The 20,869-nt window shown below is 43.1% G+C and overlaps 1 protein-coding gene across 3 annotated transcripts in view; it reads right to left on the bottom strand.

Moving 5' to 3' along the window:
* MTR (5-methyltetrahydrofolate-homocysteine methyltransferase) overlaps window positions 1-20,869 on the bottom strand; it is a 107,791-nt gene that overhangs the window by 51,355 nt on the left and 35,567 nt on the right. For 2 of the 3 annotated variants that reach the window (XM_044239413.1, XM_044239414.1), the window contains exons 13-15: window positions 19,729-19,841; window positions 10,150-10,290; window positions 7,312-7,497 (exon numbers count right to left, since the gene is read on the bottom strand). In XM_044239413.1, coding sequence (XP_044095348.1) covers window positions 7,312-7,497; window positions 10,150-10,290; window positions 19,729-19,841 — 440 coding nt within the window. The remainder of the gene's footprint in view (window positions 1-7,311; window positions 7,498-10,149; window positions 10,291-19,728; window positions 19,842-20,869) is intronic. The other variant, XM_044239415.1, reaches the window with a different exon arrangement.

Here is a 20,869-nt window from a genome sequence, read left to right as displayed (position 1 = left end):
GGGCTCTCTGCTCAGCAGGGAGCCTGCTTCCTCCTCTCTCTCTCTGCCTGCCACTCTGCCTACTTGTGATCTCTGTCTGTCAAATAAATAAAATCTGAGACTATGGACTCTGAAAAACAATCTGAGAGGTTTGAAGTGGCGGGAGGGTGGGAGGTTGGGGTACCAGGTGGTGTGTATTATAGAGGGCACAGCTTGCATGGAGCACTGGGTGTGGTGAAAAAATAATGAATACTGTTTTTCTGAAAATAAATAAATTGGAAAAATAAATAAATAAATAAATAAATAAATAAATAAAATCTTTAAAAAAAAGAAAATGTGTTGAATATTATGGATGCATTTACAGAATACTGATTCTTCTTTTATATAGTTTGCACAGGCGCAAACAAAAATGATACAGCCCATTCTATCATGTGATAATTATATCAAGAAATCTTACATTATCAAAAATTATCATACAAAATAATCATTTCAATTAGAAAAGGAAAATTAAATGAGTAGGAATAAAGTTACTTTCCCATAGAAACCTCAATGAGAAAGGTGTTGAGTATTTTATTAGAGTTAAAATAACAAGCGGAGGCTGGGGGAGGCCCCTGGGCAGCTCAGTCAGTTAAGCATCCAGTTCTTGACTTTCGCTCAGGTCATGATCTCAGGGCTGGGAGAGAGAGCCCTGCACCGGACTCCACACTCAGCAGGGAATCTGCTTAGAATTTTCCCTCTCCCTCTGCCCTTCCTCCCGCTTGTGTTCTCGCTCTCTCTGAAATAAATAAAATCTTAAAAAAGAAAATAACAGGTGATCAAAACCACTGACATCAAGAGAAGACAGAGAAATGCTTCCTTGTTCACCCTTTATTGCAGAAGTTCCAGGGCCAGTCCTCTCTGCCACCGATGGCTGAGCTGGCAGTTTTCATTGCAACACAAATCAAAAACGTAAACTGAAATCAGTGACCAGGTAGTGCAACAAAAGCAGGCATGAGTTCCTCAGCTCTGCTCAGGTGCAGCGGTGGTTTCCATCTGAGAGAGCTGCATTCTCCTAAGAAGCAACCGTGTCATGCACGCAAAGCGAATTCTGGTTCTTAACTGACTGTTACACCCAAAAGCGTGACAAGAGCTAAATCGACAGAAAACATGCCTTTATAAACCAAAATATCTGGGTTGTTGGTTTCTGAGCTTTTTTGCAAATACGTGAATTTGGCTCTTTGTAATTTGGCTCTTTATAACTGCTCACCACAATCCTTCAGTGAACGTTTAGGTCTACAGTCATATAGAAAAATTATTTTATAATATAAAAAACAGCGTTTAAAAGGGATCTTCAGGGGTGCCGGGGTGGCTCAGTGGGTTAAAGCCTCTGCCTTTGGCTCAGATCATGATCTCAGGGTCCTGGGATGGAACCTTGCATCAGGCTCTCTGCTCAGCAGGGAGTCTGCTTCCCCCCAACCCCCCGCAGGCCTCCCTTACTTGTGATCTGTCAAATAAATAAAATATTTTTAAAAAATAAAATAAAATAAAAGGGATCTTCAGTTTTACCACCTTACTCTAGCAATTCCTTCCCTTTACAGCATTTTCTGCCTGTCTTAATCAAGTGTAGTTTTTACGTAGTCATATACACAGTGTATATATAATTTTGGTTTTATATTTTTATTTACATTTTATAACCACTGTCATCCTGCTCCATAATCTTCAAAATTAAATCTGAATATTCTGAATAACATTCTAACAGAATGATGTAATTTAAGTCAGCATTTCTCTCCAGTTGGGCATTTAGGTTGGTTTTTTCTTCAGTAAAGCTGATGAAAAATCTTTGCATATATAGCATTCTTACGCTGTTGAATTCTTTTATTGGGATAATTTCCCAGAAATGAGATCATTAGCACGAAGGGTAGGAACATTTTTATGTCTCTTGGCAGGTATTATGGTGTCTTTCAAAAGGACCGTCTATGCTCTAGAATGAATAAGCTTTCTATTTACTACTGCTGGACCAGCACAGATCTTGATCATTTTTAAGTTTGCTTCTACTAACTTAGTATGGATAAAACACTACCTTAATATTGCTCTAATGTGCATTCTTTCATAACTAGCAAGTTAAATTTTTTTTTCCCCACACTTGCTTTTTCTTCATAATCACATTCCAATCTAAATTGGGAAGGCCTGTTCTCAGGATCAAACACTATGCAGTGCTAACAGATAAAGCATGGGGATTATACAGGACTTGGAAACATGCAAAAGTCTGCACACTGGCAGAGCAGGAATCCAATTTGGCTCTGGCATGTCCTAGCCATTTGACCTTGGCTCACTGTAAAATGGGACGACAGCTACCCCAGCTGGACGCTAAGAGGACTGAGATCCCCCCTGCTGGTGGTTTTCAATTAGAGTACACATCCCCTCCGTGGCTTTAAAATTCCTGAAGCTAGATTTAAGAAATGAAACAAATGAGCAAAGGAAAAAAGAGAGAGGCAAACCAAGAAACAGACCCTTAATTACAGAGAATTAACTGATGGTCACCAGAGGGGCGGGGCTGGGGAGATGAGTGGCACAGTGATGGGTTGGGACGAGCAGCAGGTGATGGAGAGGACTGGTGGATCGCCACACCGCACACCTGAAATTAATGTCACACTGTGTGCTAACTATAGTGGAATTTAAAATTTGAAAAAAAAATTAATGAAGTCAGGTCTCACCACCAACACCCCGCAGGAGTGTTCCTGTCTCACACTCCTAGTGAAGCAGCACAGACAGGCAAAGCTCACAACACTGCATTCTCTTTCTCCGAGCTGACCTTGCTTGCTAACTTCACTGAGAAAACAGAAGCAATTATGACTCCCACCAGCACACCGCCCGGGGTGCCTCTTACACTCCGCCTTCTCTCCCGATGTGGGAGCGAGCTGCCTCCAGCTCCGCTACCACGCTCACTGCTGTCCCCCTCCAACTACAAGGTTATGGACCTAGCAAACGCCCCCTTTCTCTGGTGCATCAGTTCTCCCCCCCCCCCCACCAGATCATTCTCATCATCAGCTTCTGGACACAGACCATCCCATCACTCATCCTCTCTCTCTCTCTCTCTCTCTCATAAACACACACACACACACACACATATTCCCTTCCTTAACTTCTTAGCCATCTCTAGTTTCCACACTATTTCTCTGCTCCCTTTTACAGCAAAACTCCTCAGAAAAGGCTGTTTACACCTGCTGCCTCCAGTTCTCCTAGTCCCTCTTGAATCCACTCCAATCGGGCTTTCATCTCCTTGGAGACAGTACAGCAAGATCATAAACTACCCCATTTCTAAATACTGATAAATTCTTTGTCTCATCCAACTTGATCTACCACAGCTCTTTAAAATAGCTCCTCATGCCTTTCTCGAAGCTTGTTCCTCTCTTGGCTTCCAAGTGAACCCTGTCCTCTGGTTCCTCTCCTGCCAAAGAGGCTGCTCTTCCTCAAATTCTTCTTCTGATGATGGTGTCTCCTTTTCTCCTCAGCCCCAAGCACTGCAGCTCCAAGATGCCATGGTCCCAGGACCTCTGCTCTACAGTCACCTCCCTGCTTTAAATCCCATCCAGGTACAAAGTTATTCCCAAGTTATTCCCAAATTTATCCACATATATCTATATGGGTCAGATGATGTGTGTGATCTGTGTTTTCTGTTTCTTACTCCCTTTGCCCTTGTTTATAAACTAAACAAGGACAGAGACTATGTTTTTCCCTGCTATCTCCCCAGGACCTGGCATGCACCAGGTGCTCAAGATATATTTGAAAGAATTAAGGCCGGCATCTCCCTCCTTCAAACAATAACAGATTTCCATATCAATTTTTAAAAGAACACTTGGATAACAGCAACAACAACAACAACAACAAAAAAGAGCTCCTGGCAAAAGAAGAAAGACTCAGCAGAGGATTTGGAGAATAAATGTAGGTGCAGAAATCTCACACTGAGCAGAGCAAAATGCTAGAGCTGAAAAAACAGGAAGGAAAAGAAAATTAGGCAAGCTTTCCAAAACATCTAATATCTGAATGCCACACATGTCAAAAGAGAAGAAAAAAACCACTCCAGAAGACTTGCCACAACTGTGGTCACAAGTTTCCCCAATGAAAGGGCCCAGTGACTGCCCAGTGACGAGATGGCTCATCATCAAGTGATTTCAGAACACCGTGGACACAGAAGGTCCAAAAAGCATCCAGAAAATGGAAAACTAAATAGGTTTTGCAAAAAAGAACCACAGGTTCGAGCACCATGGAAACTAGAAAACAATTCAAAATGATTTCAAGCTTGTACCTCCAAGACCCATACAATTATCTAGTAAGTGTCCAAGTAGAATACAGCCACTTTCAGACATGTAAGGTTTCAAAAATATTTACTGTCATGTTTTCTTTCCTGGGCAGCTGACAGAGGACACACTTGACCAAATGAGAGATTAAGCCTAGAATGAGGACCTTATGAGATCTAAAAACCCAAGACAGGGGCGAGAAGAATCCCTGGGATGATGGCTGAGGGGCCAGCTGGGCAGCTGGCCCACAACCCTCCAGACTGTGTCAGAAGAGCAGGAGGGAGATTCTTCAAGAAATCAAAATGGCCGTCTACTGAGCGCACCAGGATAGGCTGGATATTGGAAAGGTACACAAGCAGGGGGTATTCTGAACTAAAAATCTGTTAAGAAACAAGGCAGACAGAAAGTCCTGCTCTCACGGTGCAGGAAAGGACAAGGAGCTGGCACACACTATCTCAGCCCGTACGCTGCTCAGTGATACGGGCACTGAAAATAGTTACAACTAAAATTAACTATATTGGGAGGGTGGGGGCAGTAAAGGAAAAGATGTGTGAAGTGGGGGGAGCGGAGAGTAAAAACGCCAAATCCTGTCGCCACTACAGAGGCAATGAGTAACAGCCGACACTGGAATTTGGAGATAAGGAGGTAAATGCTACACAGAGAGGATGACAAAGTTGATGGCGGGTGCGTCTGGGAGTCTAGAGGGCTGCGGGCTTCTGTTTTCCATTAAGAGCCACACAGAACTATTTGTCTCTGTAACTCCCCACAGGGACATCCGAGAGAAAAATAAAAATTGTATCAAGAGGTCCCACCACACTGAACTACCAGAGGAGGAGGGCTGGGTACCAACTTCGTAGAAGCACGATTTAACAGTGTGGGCCCCCAGTGTTGCACGTGCACACCCTTTGACCTAGCAGCCCCGCTTCCATGAACAGATGAGGAAAGCCACGGCACAGGGGTAAAGGGCTGAATGAATCAGCATATTTGCTGATCGCATTTATTCTACTAAAAAACCAGAAACAACTGTCACTTCACTGTGCTGAATAAGAGCAGATCTCGGCTCAAACCCTAGCAACTACTGCTTGCTACCTGTGTGACAACAGGGACTCAAGTGCATGCAATACAAAAATAATAATCATACACACCCAACGTTTATATGTTGGGAGGAAAAGCTGATTTAATATGTGAACTGTGCCTGCTTGGTATGAGTAAAAAGGTGCAATACCTATTCATTATCAAAATTCTCTTTTCTGCACATTTCTGGATTATCTGAATTTCTCTTCTGATGAAAATACATCTTTTGTACAAATACAATAACTCTTTAGTTAAAAAGTTTTATTGTAAAAATACAAAAAGCAGAGAAAGAAAAAGGACATATAATCCCACCGCTTGTCAATTATATAAAAGAAGTATATACGTCCCCATCTGAAACCATCCCTACACTCCAGTTAACTAGCAATTTTTTTTTCTGCTTATGCAGACACGCATACACACATAAAATTCTTTCCTTATTAAATAAAACCAGAATCATGTCACCTTTTTTCCCATTTTTCAATACATTGTATTCATGGTTCCATAACCTCACTCTTTTTACAGGGTATACAGTATTCTGTGTGGCATGTAGTAAAAATTTAAGCCTTCCCCTATTAAAGAACTTCCAGACTACTTTCCATTTTTTGCTACTGCAGGACTACAGAAAGTGTGAACACATACCCTTACGTAACAATTTATTATGAGATTCCCAGAGGGGGCTGATTCACAAGGAATGGAGTTTTTTCATTGTTTTTTAAAAAATATTGAACAGATACAAAAATAGTTATAAAAGTCATATGAGGTAGATAGTACTAACAGCGGTGCCTGGGGGGCTCAGTCAGTTGAGCATTTGATTCTTGGTTTCAGCTCAGATCATGGTCTCAGGGTCATGAGATCACCCAGGGTCAGGCTCTGTGCTCAATGGGGAGTCTGCCATGAGGATTCTGCCCCTCTGCCCCTCCCCTATTCACATTTTCTCTCTCTAAAATTAATAAATCTTTTTAAAAAAAACACTATAATCACTGCATGCCCATCCCTTTGGTGAACTATCATTATGTTTGAAGTTTCCCATCGCCCCTCCCTGACTCCCAGGGCAGAGATCTTGTGAGAGGTGCCCCGGGTCAATCTTTTTTTTTTTTTTTTTTTAAAGATTTTATTTTATTTGACAGAGATCACAATTAGTCAGAGAGGCAGACACAGAGAGAGAGGAAGCAGGCTCCCCGCTGAGCAGAGAGGCTTGATCCCAGGATCCTGAGACCATGACCTGAGCCAAAGGCAGAGGCTTTAACCCACTGAGCCACCCAGGCACCCCTGGGTCAATCTTTTACTTTTTCTTCTCTTTGCTAAAAGAAGCAAACATGTCATTAATACTTCCTTTTTCCTATCTTTAGTCATTACAACATATAGTATCTTCTCATAGGGTTTTTTTTTTCCCCTTCTTCTCATGGGTTTATTGGCTATTTGTATTTCTTTTTCCATAAGCTGCTTCTTCATTTCCTTTACCTTCTTTTGGGTTGATCTGGCTGCTTTGTTTTCTGATTTACAGAACTGCTGCACATGAGGGATATTAACTCGCTGCGACTCTCATGTTGCAGACAATACCGTGCCCCTCACCAGAGAAAGTATTACACTGCCATGTGTAGAGCTCTGTTAATTTTCCCTCTGGCTTCCCCAGTTTAGATATTTGTCCATATACTCTTCAGAATTTTGTTTCACACGTTTAGATTGTTCACTGACATAGACTCAACTTTAGTAGATGGTGAGGGAATAGGGCTTTACTTTATTTTCTCCCAAATGCACAGCCAGTCATTCTAATAGCATTTACCAACTAACTCCCTTCTCCATCGATCTAATGATTTTACTACACATCCAGTTTTCACATACATACATGGGCACAATTGTCTGTACGTGTATGTATACACATATGACGTTTATGTTTACACAGTTTTCAGACTCCGTTCTCCTCCACTGCTCTGTCTCACCCGGGGAATGCCACAGAGCCAGGTCCAAAGAAATCACTCACCTGCCCTTCTTCGTCAAAAGCCATGACCACCACAGCGGCTCCAAACTTCTTAATTTTCCTAGCCTTCGCCAAGAAGTCATCCTCTCCCTCCTTCAGGCTAATGCTGTTGACAATGCATTTTCCCTGGCAGCATTTCAAGCCAGCTTCAATCACGGCGAAATTGGAAGAGTCAATGCACAAGGGCACCTACATCAGAGGGGCAGGAAGAATCATAGGAAAATCGCAAGTCACCATGGACTCCCTTCCATGAGCTGGCACCCAAACAGTCCCTATTTCATATGCAGGGAATAACAGTAGCATGACAGAAAAAGGATCTGCATGTACTTGTTCTTTTAAAGCCCAGAACACTTGGAGTGATTCCAGACCTACAAGGGACCCCACGCAGAAACCCGGGATTTGAAAATCAAAGATCACAGATGAACACCAGGATGAAATCACTGAGCTCAGTCCATTGGCTTCTTCGTCAGTTTACACCTTCCACTGCCTACACCTCAAACAGGATTCTGGTATCCCAGATCTGACTCCGGGATTAACGTTTGGCCTCACAGTCTCGGGAATACCCCTCCGGCCTATTCAAATCCAATCTTCCCCTTAAAGAATCAAGTTCCTGACCAGATAAAATAAAATTTTACTCTTAGGAAAGACATAATATTTAATAAAAGAATATAACTACAACAAAGGACAAAGTTGAAATGCACAGATGAGAACAGGTTCATTTTAAATAGTCTCCATGCATTCACGCCTCTGCTCTAGGGAGGGTAGAAATAAGGGTTTCGAAGCAGGACTAGAGTCAAGCACAGAAATGAAACACGGGGGCGCCTGGGTGGCTCAGTGGGTTAAAGCCTCTGCCTTCCGCTCAGGTCATGATCCCAGGGTCCTGGGATCAAGGCCCGCATCGGGCTCTCCGCACAGCAGGGAGCCTGCTTTGCCCTCTCTCTCTCTCTTTCTCTCTCTGCCTACTCTGTCAAATAAATAAACAAAATCTTTAAAAAAAAAAAAAGAAAGAAAGAAAGAAAGAAAGAAAGAAAGAAATGAAACACGGCAGCCGATCTAAGCTCCGCTGCTTAAGTCACTCAATAAATACATATTTAGTGACAACTACCTCAAGCCCCACGCTAGACTTGGGGGCAATGACAGAGCAGGGGGCTCCCTGGCTTCCCTGAGCTTTATAAAGATAATTGAACAAATAATGACCTAAAGTGTGGGAGACAGGAGGGCAGGAGAAGAGCACAGGTGCCATGAAAGCCTGCTTCAGGGGCACCAGACCCCACCTGTGGCACAGGGAGGGCGGGCCAGGAGAATTCTCTGAAAGGCTCTGCTCTTCCTCAGGCCACATCTCCAAAGGTGAGAGCACAATGGGACCAGGGGTCCATCAATTCTACCCTTTCCTACTGCGCTGGTAACAACAGGTTTGCAAGGAAAGGGATCAAGTACCAGTGCCAATCCCAGGCCAATGTTTTAAAGCACTGGGTGAGTCTTGTGTCCCAGCTCTGCGGGTGAAACGGTGCTAGTCACACCTTTTTATGCTCGACTCCAGTTCTTCATAATTTGGTCTCTAAGAAATTTTGGTAGGAGGACCAATCCAGGAAAGATAAGGAAAAAAATTACTGGAGCAATCAGAAGAGTAATTAATAATGTCTTAAGTTACACACAGTTGTTCATAGTGGAGGCACTTTCATCTGCAGGGTTCCGGAGTCAGGCAGAGCAAGAATGACTGCTCCCACTTCGGGCTGGAGAAAGGAAACTCCAGTCAACAGTCAGTTGACCATAGGATACGTCCGACTCCCGGCAGAGCCCCTTTCCCACCACTTGGCTGATGAACAGCTTCTCCCCCTCTGATTCTGACAGACTTGGAACAAGTCATTTGACTTCTCCACATCTTAAATTCTCAAAGTATTTACTCCCAGGGGAGTGATGAGGCTTTTTACTGAGGAGTTTTCAAGACACAACTGAAAGACGGGTTAATGCACTGCTTATCACGGGACATCTAACTTAAGCATTTGCTGAAGGCCTAATGAAACACTGACAGCCCCATCTCTCAAAGCACTAGGAAGTTTCTTTAAAAAAGAACTTCACAGGGGTGCTTGGGTGGCTCAGTGGGTTAAGCCTCTGCCTTGCACTCAGGTCATGATCCTGGGGTCCTGGGATGGAGCCCTGCATCAGGCTCTCTGCCCAGCAAAGAGCCTGCTTCCCCCTCTCTCTGCCTCCCTTTCTGCCTACTTGTGATCTCTCTCTGTGTCAAATAAATAAATAAAATCTTAAAAAAAAAAAACCAAAAAAAACTTCACAAATCACTTCTCCTCACAAATTCAATAGTAAAGAAATGAAGTAAAAATTTTAAGGATTTTAGAATCCACCCAAAAATTTTTTTAAAAAATTGGACACACAAGTTAACTTTCATCTTTTAAAGAATAAATGTAAAAGCTGACACATACTATTTACATTTAATCTAATTTTATAGTTCTGTTAATTCTGATAAACCCCAGAAAGTCTCTTCCTCCTACAATAAGGAAGAACTGCCTGAGGGTCCCTGTGCCTGGAATGGAGCTAACATCTTGGTAGCAATGGGCAAGTGTATCCTTCAGACGTGGGAAGCAGGTTCTTAGTCCATCCAGACATCAGAGGAAACTCAATCCAGAAACCTTGGAAACAGCTGAGCTGAGGTCACAGCTCTGGTTTACACTGAAAGGCTGCCATCAGGGGACAAAGTGACAAACAGAAACCACTGGGCTTTCACTGTGGGAAAACAGAACACCAGGATGTGAGATGACAGATCCCTGGGGCAAGTGACAAAGTTAGAGTGACAGATGAGGGCACATAAATCTCATTTTGTACAACCTTGGCGATGTCGGGCTCGGAAGCAATGAAGTTGCAAAATCTGGTCATGGCACTCGAACCATCCAGCATGCCATCATCCATGTTGATATCCAACACCTGCGCTCCCATTTCCACCTGCACTTTGGCAATGGTCAGTGCTTCCTGAGGGAAGAACATCAGATGAGGCACCATTAGGAGAAGGTGACTCAAGAGAAAGCTACCCAATTTATTCCCACCCCCCCCCTCCAGCAGTCCTTTCAAATCAAACTGGGTGACCAGCCTCCGCGAGTCTGCGCCAGCTCTCCTCCCATCCATCATCATAGTCTGATGACTGGCCTTCCTTGCACATCTCCTCCCTCATGTCAGTCAGGACTCAGAATCCACCAAGGCTCTGTCTTCCTGCCATAAATAAAGAAGCTCAACTCCCCAGCCTGGCGTTCAAGGCCTTCTGTGACCAGACCCTGTCACCTCACCTAACTGAATGCCCCACTCCTCCCCTCCCGGTTCCCTTCACCAAGCCATGTGTGTTTCCACTTCAGGGCCACAGATCACGTCATCCCCGCTGCTTGGGATACAATCCCCTTCCTTTCTATACTGTTCAGGACCCAGCTCAAGCCCTAGCTCCTCCCAAAAAAGCCCTCAGAGAAACTATCCAAAATTTCTGTGACTCTTGTGTTTGCCAAGACATGCAAAGTGTGTTGCAGGCCACTGGTAAGAGTTATGTGAACTAGGAGGTAAATAAAATCCAGCAGGTTTTTATACTGGAAGGCTTTTCAAATCCATTAATACACCGTTTCACAGTAAATATCCAAGAAGAGAATATGTGGCATTTCTCACGGGTGACCACTGAAGGAATAATCTTGTTGGCTCAGGGTTCCAGAGAGCATACTTTGGAAGGGAAACACTGTTTGTTCCACAACGCCCTGCTGCTTCTATAACTTCTGTTACAACTGTGATCATTACATCATTGTGGTTTATGAGATCATCATTTCCTCAGGATTTCATATCAGCTTATTCCTCAAAATAGAGTGTAAGTGTTTGGAACTCTGAAAGGTCTTGGGTTTCTCCTGATCTCCTCTGAACAAGACTGGGCAAAATATACATGTTCCATAATGCTTTCTAACTAATAAAACAGGGTTCATTTTAGGTCTGCACTGTATGTTTTGTCATGTAATAAAATAAATAAGGGAGGGAGGAGTCAAGTTGGCGGAGAAGTTGTAGGCTGAGACGACATCAGGTAGCAGGAGATCAGCTAGATAGCTTATCTAACCATTGCGAACACCTACAAATCCAACGGGAACTCGAAGAGAAGAAGAGCAACAACTCTAGAAACAGAAAATCAATCACTCACTTTCTGAAAGGTAGGACCTGTGGAGAAGTGAATCCAAAGCGACAGGAAGATAGACCACGGAGGGAGGGGCCAGCTCCCGACAAGCAGCAGAGCAACAGAGCACAAAATCAGGACTTTTAAAAGTCTGCTCCACTGAGGGACATCGCTTCAGAGGCTAAACCAGGGAGAAGCCCAGGCGGGGTCAGTATAACCCCAGGTCACGCGGGGTCACAGAAGAACTGGGGGGTGTCTGAGTGTTGCAGAGCTCGTAGGTATTAGAGCAGGGAAGCCAGCTACAGCAACAAAGCCGAGGAGTGAGCTCTCAGCTCAGGGTTACCTTGAACCGGGCACAGGCTGAGTGAGCTCAGAGCGCGGCCAGAGGCCAGGGAGACTGAGTGACTGAACACTTCTCCAAGCGCGGCTGAAGGCCAGGGAGACCGAAGCAACAGAGCACTTTTCTCCAAGCGCGACCAGAGGCCAAGGAGGCAGAAGCGACCGAGTACTTTTCTACAAGCGCGAGTGATTGAGTGCTTTTCTCCAAGCGCGTCCAGAGGCCAGGGAGACGGGAGCGATTGGGCGCTTTTCTGTGAGGGTGCACTGAGGTGCGGGACCTCGAGCTCGGCTCCTCTGGGCCAGAGACTGGGAGGCCGCTATTATCATTCCGGTCCTCCAGAGCGTTACAAAAGTGCTCAGGGAACAAAAGCTCCTGAAAGTGAACTGGAGCAGATTACTGGCCCCTGGTAAGTGCGGGGCAATTCCACCTCTGGTAAAGACACTTGAGAATCACTACAACAAGCCCCTCCCCCAGAAGATCAACAAGAAACCCAGCCAAGACCAACTTCACTCACCAAGGAGAACATCTGAATTCCAGAGGAGGAGAAAGCAAATCTTATCTGGACAAAATGACAAGGCGGAAAAACTCACCACAAAAAAAAGAGTAAGAGGCAGTACCAAAGGCTGGACACCTAATCAATACGGACATTGGTAATATGACAGATCTCGAGTTCAGAATGATGATTCTCAAGGTGCTAGCCAGGCTCGAAAAAGGCATGGAAGATAGAGAAACCCTCTTGGGAGATATAAAAGCCCTTTCTGAAGAAATAAAAGAACTAAAATCTAACCAAGTTGAAATCAAAAAAGCTATTAATGAGGTGCAATCAAAAATGGAGGCTCTCACTGCTAGGATAAATGAGGCAGAAGAAAGAATTAGAGATATAGAAGACCAAATGACAGAGAATAAAGAAGCAGAGCAAAAAAGGGAAAACAGCTACTGGACCATGAGGGGAGAATTGGAGAGATAAGTGACACGATAAGACGACACAACATTAGAATAATTGGGATTCCAGAAGAAGAAGAAAGAGAGAGGGGAGCAGAAGGTAAATTGGAGAGAATTACTGTAGAGAATTTCCCTAATATGGCAAAGGGAACAAACATCAAAATCCAGGATTTGCAAAGAACACCCCTCAAAATCAATAAAAACAGGTCCACACCCCGTCACCTGATAGTAAAATTTACAAGTCTTAGCGACAAAGAGAAAATCCTGAAAGCAGTCCGGGAAAAAAAGTCTGTAACATACAAGGGTAAAAACATTAGGTTGGCAGCGGACTTATCCACAGAGACCCGGCAGGCCAGAAAGAACTGGCATGATATATTCATGATACATTCTTGATATATTCATAAACGAGAAAAACATGCAGCCAAGAATACTATATCCAGTTAGGCTATCATTGAAAATAGAAGAAGAGATAAAAAGCTTCCAGGACAAACAAAAACTGAAAGAATTTGCAAACACCAAACCAGTTTTACAGGAAATATTGAAAGGGGTCCTCTAAGCAAAGAGAGACCCTGAAAGTAGTAGATCAGAAAGAAACAGACACAATATACAGTAACAGTCACCTTACAGGCAATACAATGGCACTAAATTCATACCCCTCAATAGTTATCCTGAATGTTAATGGGCTAAATGCCCCAATCAAAAGACAGAGGGTATCAGAATGGATAAAAAACAAAACCTATCAATATGCTGACAAAAGAAACTCATTTTAGACCCGAAGACACCTTCAGATTTAAAGTGAGGGGGTGGAAAACAATGTACCATGCTAATGGACATCAGAGGAAAGCTGAGGTGGCAATCCTTATATCAGATCAATTAGATTTTAAGCCAAAGACTATAATTAAGAGATGAGGAAGGACACTATATCATACTCAAAGGGTCTGTCCAACAAGAAGACCTAACAATTTTAAATATCTATGCCCCTAACATGGGAGCAGCCTACTATATAAACCAATTAATAAAAAAATCAAAGAAATACATTGACAGTAATAAAATAATAGTAGGGGACTTTAACACTCCCCTCACTGAAATGGACAGATCATCTAAACAAAAGATCACCAAGGAAATAAAGGCCTTAAATGACACACTAGACCAGATGGAAATCACAGATATATTCAGAACATTCCAACCCAAAATGACAGAATACACATTCTTCTCTTGTGCACATGAAACATTCTCCAAAAAACAGATCACATCCTGGGTCATAAATCAGGTCTCAACCGGTATCAAAAGACTGGGATCATTCCCTCTGTATTTTCAGACCACAGTGCTCTGAAGCTAGAACTCAATCACAAGAGGAAATTTGGAAAGAAACCAAATACATGGAGACTAAACAGCATCCTTCTAAAAAATGAATGGGTCAACCAGGAAATTGAAGAAGAATAAAAAAAATTTCATGGAAACAAATGATAATGAAAACACACCGGTTCAAAATATATGGGACACAACAAAGGCAGTCCTGAGAGGAAAATATATAGCGGTACAAGCCTTTCTCAAGAAACAAGAAAGGTCTCAAATACACAACCTAACCCTACACCTAAAGGAGCTGGAGAAAGAACAACAAAGAAAGCCTAAACCCAGCAGGAGAAGAGAAATCATAAAGATCAAAGCAGAAATCAATGAAACAGAAATCAAAAAAACAATAGAACAAATCAACAAAACTAGGAGCTGGTTCTTTGAAAGAATTAATAAGATTGACAAACCCCTGGCCAGACTTATCAAAAAGAAAAAAGAAAGGACCCAAATAAATAAAATCATGAATTAAAGAGGAGATCGCAACTAACACCAAAGAAATACAAACTATTAAAAGAACATACTATGAGCAACTCTATGCCAACAAATTCGACAATCTGGAAGAAATGGATACATTTCTAGAGACATATAAACTACCACAACTAAACCAGGAAGAACCAGAAAACCTGAACAGACATAATCAGTAAGAAGATTTAAATAGTCATCAAAAATCTCCAAACAAACAAAAGTCCAGGGCTAGACGGCTTCCCAGGGGAATTCTACCAAACATTTAAAGAAGAACTAATTCCTATTCTCCTGAAACTGTTCCAAAAAATAGAAATGGAAGGAAAACTTCCAAACTCATTTTATGAGGCCAGCATCACCTTGATCCCAAAACCAGACAAGGATCCCATCAAAAAAGAGAATTATAGACCAATATCCTTGATGAACACAGATGCAAAAATTCTCACCAAAATACTGGCCAATAGGATCCAACAGTACATTAAAAGGATTATTCACCACGACCAAGTGGGATTTATTCCAGGGCTGCAAGGCTGGTTCAACATCTGCAAATCAGTCAATGTGATACAATACATTAATAAAAGAAAGAACAAGAACCATATGATACTCTCAACAGATGCTGAAAAGCATTTGAAAAAGTGCAGCATCCCTTCCTGATCAAAACTGTTCAAAGTGTAGGCATAGAGGGCACATACCTCAATATTATCAAAGCCATCTATGAAAAACCCACTGTAAATATCATTCTCAATGGAGAAAATCCGAAAGCTTTTCCGCTAAGGTCAGGAACATGGCACAGGTGTCCGTTATCACCACTGCTATTCAACATAGTACTAGAAGTCCTAGCCTCAGCAATCAGACAACAAAAGGAAATAAAAGGCATCCAAATTGGCAAAGAAGAAGTCAAACTATTACTCTTTGCAGATGACATGCTACTATATGTGGAAAACCCAAAAGGCTCCAGTCCAAAACTGCTAGAACTTGTACAGGAATTCAGTAAAGTGTCAGGATATAAAGTCAATGCAGAGAAATCAGTTGCATTTCTTTACACTAACAACGAGACAGAAGAAAGAGATTAAGGAGTCAATCCCATTTACAATTGCACCCAAAACCATAAAATACCTAGGAATAAACCTAACCAAAGAGGCAAAGAATCTATACTCAGAAAACTATAAAGTACTCATGAAAGAAATTGAGGAAGATACAAAGAAATGGAAAAATGTTCCATGCTCATGGACTAGAAGAACAAATATTGTGAAAATGTCTATTCTACCTAAAGGAATATACACATTTAATGCAATCCCTATCAAAATCCCATCCATTTTTTTTTCAAAGAAATAGAACAAATAATCCTAAAATTTATTTGGAACCAGAAAAGACCTCGAATAGCCAAGGGAATATGGAAAAAGAAAGCCAAAGTTGGTGGCAGCACAATTCCAGACTTCAAGCTCTATTACAAAGCTGTCATCATCAAGACAGTATGGTACTGGCACAAAAACAGACACATAGATCAATGGAACAGAATAGAGAGCCCAGAAATAGACCCTCAACTCTATGGTCAACTAATCTTTGACAAAGCAGGAAGGAATGTCCAATGGAAAAAAGACAGCCTCTTCAACAAATGGTGCTGGGAAAATTGGACAGCCACATGAAAAAAAATGAAATTGGACTATTTCCTTACACTATACACGAAAATAGACTCAAAATGGATAAAGGACCTCAATGTGAGAAAGGAATCCATCAAAATCCTCGAGGAGAACACAGGCAGCAACCTCTCTGACCTCAACCTCAGCAACATCTTCCTAGGAACATCACCAAAGACAAGACAAGCACGGGCAAAAATGAACTACTGGGATTTCATCAAGATCAAAAGCTTTTGCACAGCAAAGGAAACAGTTAACAAAACCAAAAGACAACCAACAGAATGGGAGAAGATATTTGCAAACGACATATCAGATAAAGGGCTAGTATTGAAAATCTATAAAGAGCTTAGCAAACTCAACACCCAAAGAACAAATAATCCAATCAAGAAATGGGCAGAGGACATGAACAGACATTTCTGCAAAGAAGACCTCCAGATGGCCAACAGACACATGAAAAAATGCTCCACATCACTCGGCATCAGGGAAATACAAATCAAAACCACAATGAGATACCACCTCACACCAGTCAGAATGGCTAAAATTAACAAGTCAGGAAATGACAGATGCTGGCGAGGATGCAGAGAGAGGGGAACCCTCCTACACTGTTAGTGGGAATGCAAGCTGGTGCAACCACTCTGGAAAACAGTGTGAAGGTTCCTCAAAAAACTGAAAACAGAGCTACCCTATGACCCAGCGATTGCACTACTGGGTACATATCCTAAAGATACAAATGTGGTGCTTTGAAGGGGCACGTGCACCCGAATGTTTATGGCAGTAATGTCCACAATAGCCAAACTATGGAAAGAACCTAGATGTCCATCAACAGATGAATGGATAAAGAAGATGTGGTATATATATACAATGGAATACTATGCAACCATCAAAAGAAATGAAATCTTGCCATTTGCAACGATGTGGATGGAACTAGAGGGTATCATGCTTAGCGAACTAAGTCAATCGGAAAAAGACAGCTATCATATGATCTCCCGGATATGAGGAAGTGAAGATGCAATGTGGGGGGTTTGGGGGGCAGGAAAAGAAAAAATGTGGGGTAGGAAAAGAAAAAATGAAAGAAGATGGGATAGGGAAGGAGACAAACCATGAAAGAATCAATCTCAAAAAACAGACTGAGGGTTGCTGGGGGAAGTGAGAGATGGGAGAAGGTGGTGGGGATATGGACATTGGGGAGGGCAGGTGCTATGATGACTGCTGTGAAATGTGTAACCCTGGCAATTCACAGACCTGTACCCCTGGGGATAAAAAGACATATGTTTATTTAAAAATAAATAAATAAATAAATCTTAATAAATAAATAAACAAACAAATAAGGATAAAAATAACTTCTAAGGTTGTCTTTTTTTCTTTAGCTTAAGAAGATCACATCAAAATTTTAAGCAACTGTAGTGACAGAGCAGGCCTATCCCTTTGGCATATGCTGTAAGGAAGACCATTTGTAATGACCAAAAGTTACATGAGAAAAGGGAGCACAATAAAATTCAGCACATCAAAAAATGTTTTTTCAGTAGCAGCAATGTGTTAAGTACTCTAAAGAATCGAGAGCATGCGGCCCAGTCCCTGTTCCTGAAGGGCTTGTGACTGGCTGGGGGCCTATGACGTAGTCACAAACAGTCCGCAGCACTGTGGTGGGAGTCAACTGCGAGATGGCCTACACAGCAGGGGAGAGCCGGTGTCTGTGGCCTGAGATGGAGGAAGCCACCCCCTGGAGGACAGACTGGAGAAAGCAGAGCAGAGACAGCCAACAACCTGGTGAGACCAGAGACGGAAAGAGCTGGAAAGCAGAGATGCCAATACCCCACCTTTCTGTTCCAGAAAAGTCACCAAGTAAAAGCTTGGAGGTCCAACCTTCCCAAATGGGCAGGCTAAAATGATGTCATTTGTACAAGATGAGCAAAAATCAGCCCTGGAGCTTCTTTCAACGCCAGTGCTCCTTTGGTTAAACCACAAAGCCCTGAGGGATCACTCTCTCAAGGAAAACTAGAATCCAGTGAGTCGCACTAGCAGTCCCCTGCCAGATCCCACTGTCGCCTCCTCCTGTGTCTTCTAGGCAGACAGTGTAGATGCTGGGTCTATCATTCACTTGCTGTGAAACAACAGGTGGAGTAGTTCACCTTCCCCCAGAGGCACATGGGTAAAACAGGGTGGGAAAGGTCTGTGAGGATTCAGTGAGTAATGACATGATGTGCCTTGCACCATGACTGTCACATAGTAAGACCTTACTAACGGCTACATATTATTACTCCCATCTGTGCTCATCTTCCTAAAATGCCCTCTGTCCACAGTATCAAATCTATCAAATCTGACAGCCTAAAAGGACACCACAGAATGATCATAAGAAAACACAAATAGAAACACAGCCAACTGAGGAATGTTACGGAACTACAAACGGTCACGGGGATTTCGGAGGAGAGCAAATATGAAGAAAAAAAGGCATGGCTGCAGAAGCAAGCTTTCTGGAATGTTTGGTGACAGATCAGCATGGGAGGGCAGTCTGGTGTCTAAGTGGAGTGAAATGAATGGTGGTCTGAAGAGTTTGGATTTTCTCCAATCTGCACAAAATGTGACCCTGGGGGTCTCATTTGGTCTCATCTGGGGGAAGGCTGCGACAGGAGCACGTGGGGGCAGCAAGCAGCAGCAGCAATGTAGGGCAGAGGATGGGCAGGACCCATCAGGAACCAGCAAAGTAGCTAAGCAAGCCTTGCCATAGTGCCATAGAGGGGCGCCACCAAGGGCTACCATAAAGGGGTAACTAATAAGCCCGTGAAGGATGATAAATGGGTCCTTTCTTTGTGATTAAAATTCAGTCTGCTTTAATACTGGTTTCTGGAAAATCTATTTCCTAAAGCCTGCGAAAACTCCACGTGACAGCTGATGAGAAAATAAATCATCATGAAAGCCCAGACTAAATCCCTCCAATGTTTAACATCCTATTTTAATAAGGGAAAAAGAAAATCTACCCGGCTGTATAGGTTTGGCTCTTTGGGGATCAGTTTGTTGACCCACAGAGTGACCAAGCTGAGAAATGACTAACCCATCCTGCAGACTCTCCAAGGTGGGAGCCTATTCTTTCTTTTCCGTGGGCTTGTTTACTTTAGTCTAGGGCTAGGACCATCAAGACCACCACCCTAGTCAGCTGTTGGATATGGTCACGAGGAAGTGACCAGGAATGCTCTTGGCTTCCTCTTTCCCTGAAAGGATTTGTGAGAAGCCAACATGAAGAGTATACTCAAATTCTTAACCTTATTTCACAGTTAATAAAAATAGCCAGAACCTGGATCCCTCCCACCTCACCCCACTTCAGATCCCAGAGGCAGTTCTTTTTGGCAAATATTAACAACATTAGCTTCGGTCTTCCTTAGCCACAGCCTCCCACCCACCCAGCCTGCTGCAGACACACATGACCGCTCTCCTCACGGTCCGCAGAAGCTCTGCTAATAAAACTCTCATAGGCAGAGCTGTCTCATTTACACGCTGTCTAGCCAAAAATATGGCAGATGCCTCAAGGGTCTTAATGAGATGCTCACTTCATAGTTTCCTGCCATGATGAGTTTAGCAAACTTCCTGGATCCTGCCACGTTACAGCGCTCTCCAATGTTAACAAAGTTGGTGTACGGTCCGATCCTGAAGGGCTCTAGACCTTAAAAGGAGAAGCATTTTGAATTTTCTGAAAATTCATATGATGACATGAGACAGACAGAAAACAAATGTTTTCACTGAGAAAGAAGTTTCTGCGGCGCAGCCCATAGGGCTAGACAGGATCTCTGATGTGCAATTAGGTCTGTGGCCTTTCCCCCAGGAATATTTAAACACAACAAAGGCTACATGGACAGCCAGAACTCCTAAAAGAAGTATTTTAGGAGTTTAGATGTAAAATTTTTCCAAAGAACTGCTTCATACCTGCTCTGAGAAACAAGGAAACATTATCGTCATATCGCTATTTCACCAAGAGTGGGGGGCCGAAGCCATGAAGTTAGAATCGGCAGGATTGCTCCACAGCTGTCCACTCCGACATCAGTCTGAAGCCGGATGGAGCAAGCTTTCCTAATCCCCCCAGCAGTGAGCGGAGGGCTTTACCTTATGTCTTTGATCCAGAGGACAAGAACCGACAACCAGCAAGGATGAATGGGATCACAAGGAAAGACCCGGGCTGGACCAGGGAGAGAGAGTTGCCGCGCTCACCCCCCATTCATGAGCGGACTCTGGGAAAAGCGGGGCTCTCTGTACCTCTCTCCCCTGTTACAGGCCAACAGAGGGGCAAGTACCAACTTTATAATTATGAACACATTTGGGGACGTAAAAAGCAAGATGCAGCGTCAAGCATCACTACAGCCCTTAACTGTTCTTGTCTACTCGCTCTATGCAAACAGTGGAGCAAGGGGTCTTCCAGGGTGGTTACAGGTCGGGTGGAGGGACAGCCAGCCGCAGGTTCAAAGCCCCGTCCAGCTGTCTCAGTTCCCAGTTCCAAACCCAGGGACACTTCTTTCATCGCCTCTGCTCATAAAAAAAGAGAAACTTAAAAAGGACGGTTTTTCGCACTTGTTTCATACATTTCATAGCACTATTACAAAAAGGAGACTAGAGATCGCTGGATAAGCATAAAATTAGCACCAGCCAAAAGAAAATGGCTTTTGTGTCCTTTGTCAAAGCACTGGTTGAGAAAGAACA

This window comes from Neovison vison, chromosome 2 (assembly GCF_020171115.1).
Source record: "Neovison vison isolate M4711 chromosome 2, ASM_NN_V1, whole genome shotgun sequence".
Lineage (NCBI taxonomy): Eukaryota > Metazoa > Chordata > Mammalia > Carnivora > Mustelidae > Neogale > Neogale vison.
Note: the sequence above shows the minus strand (reverse complement) of the source record. Positions and strands in the feature narration are given on the sequence as shown.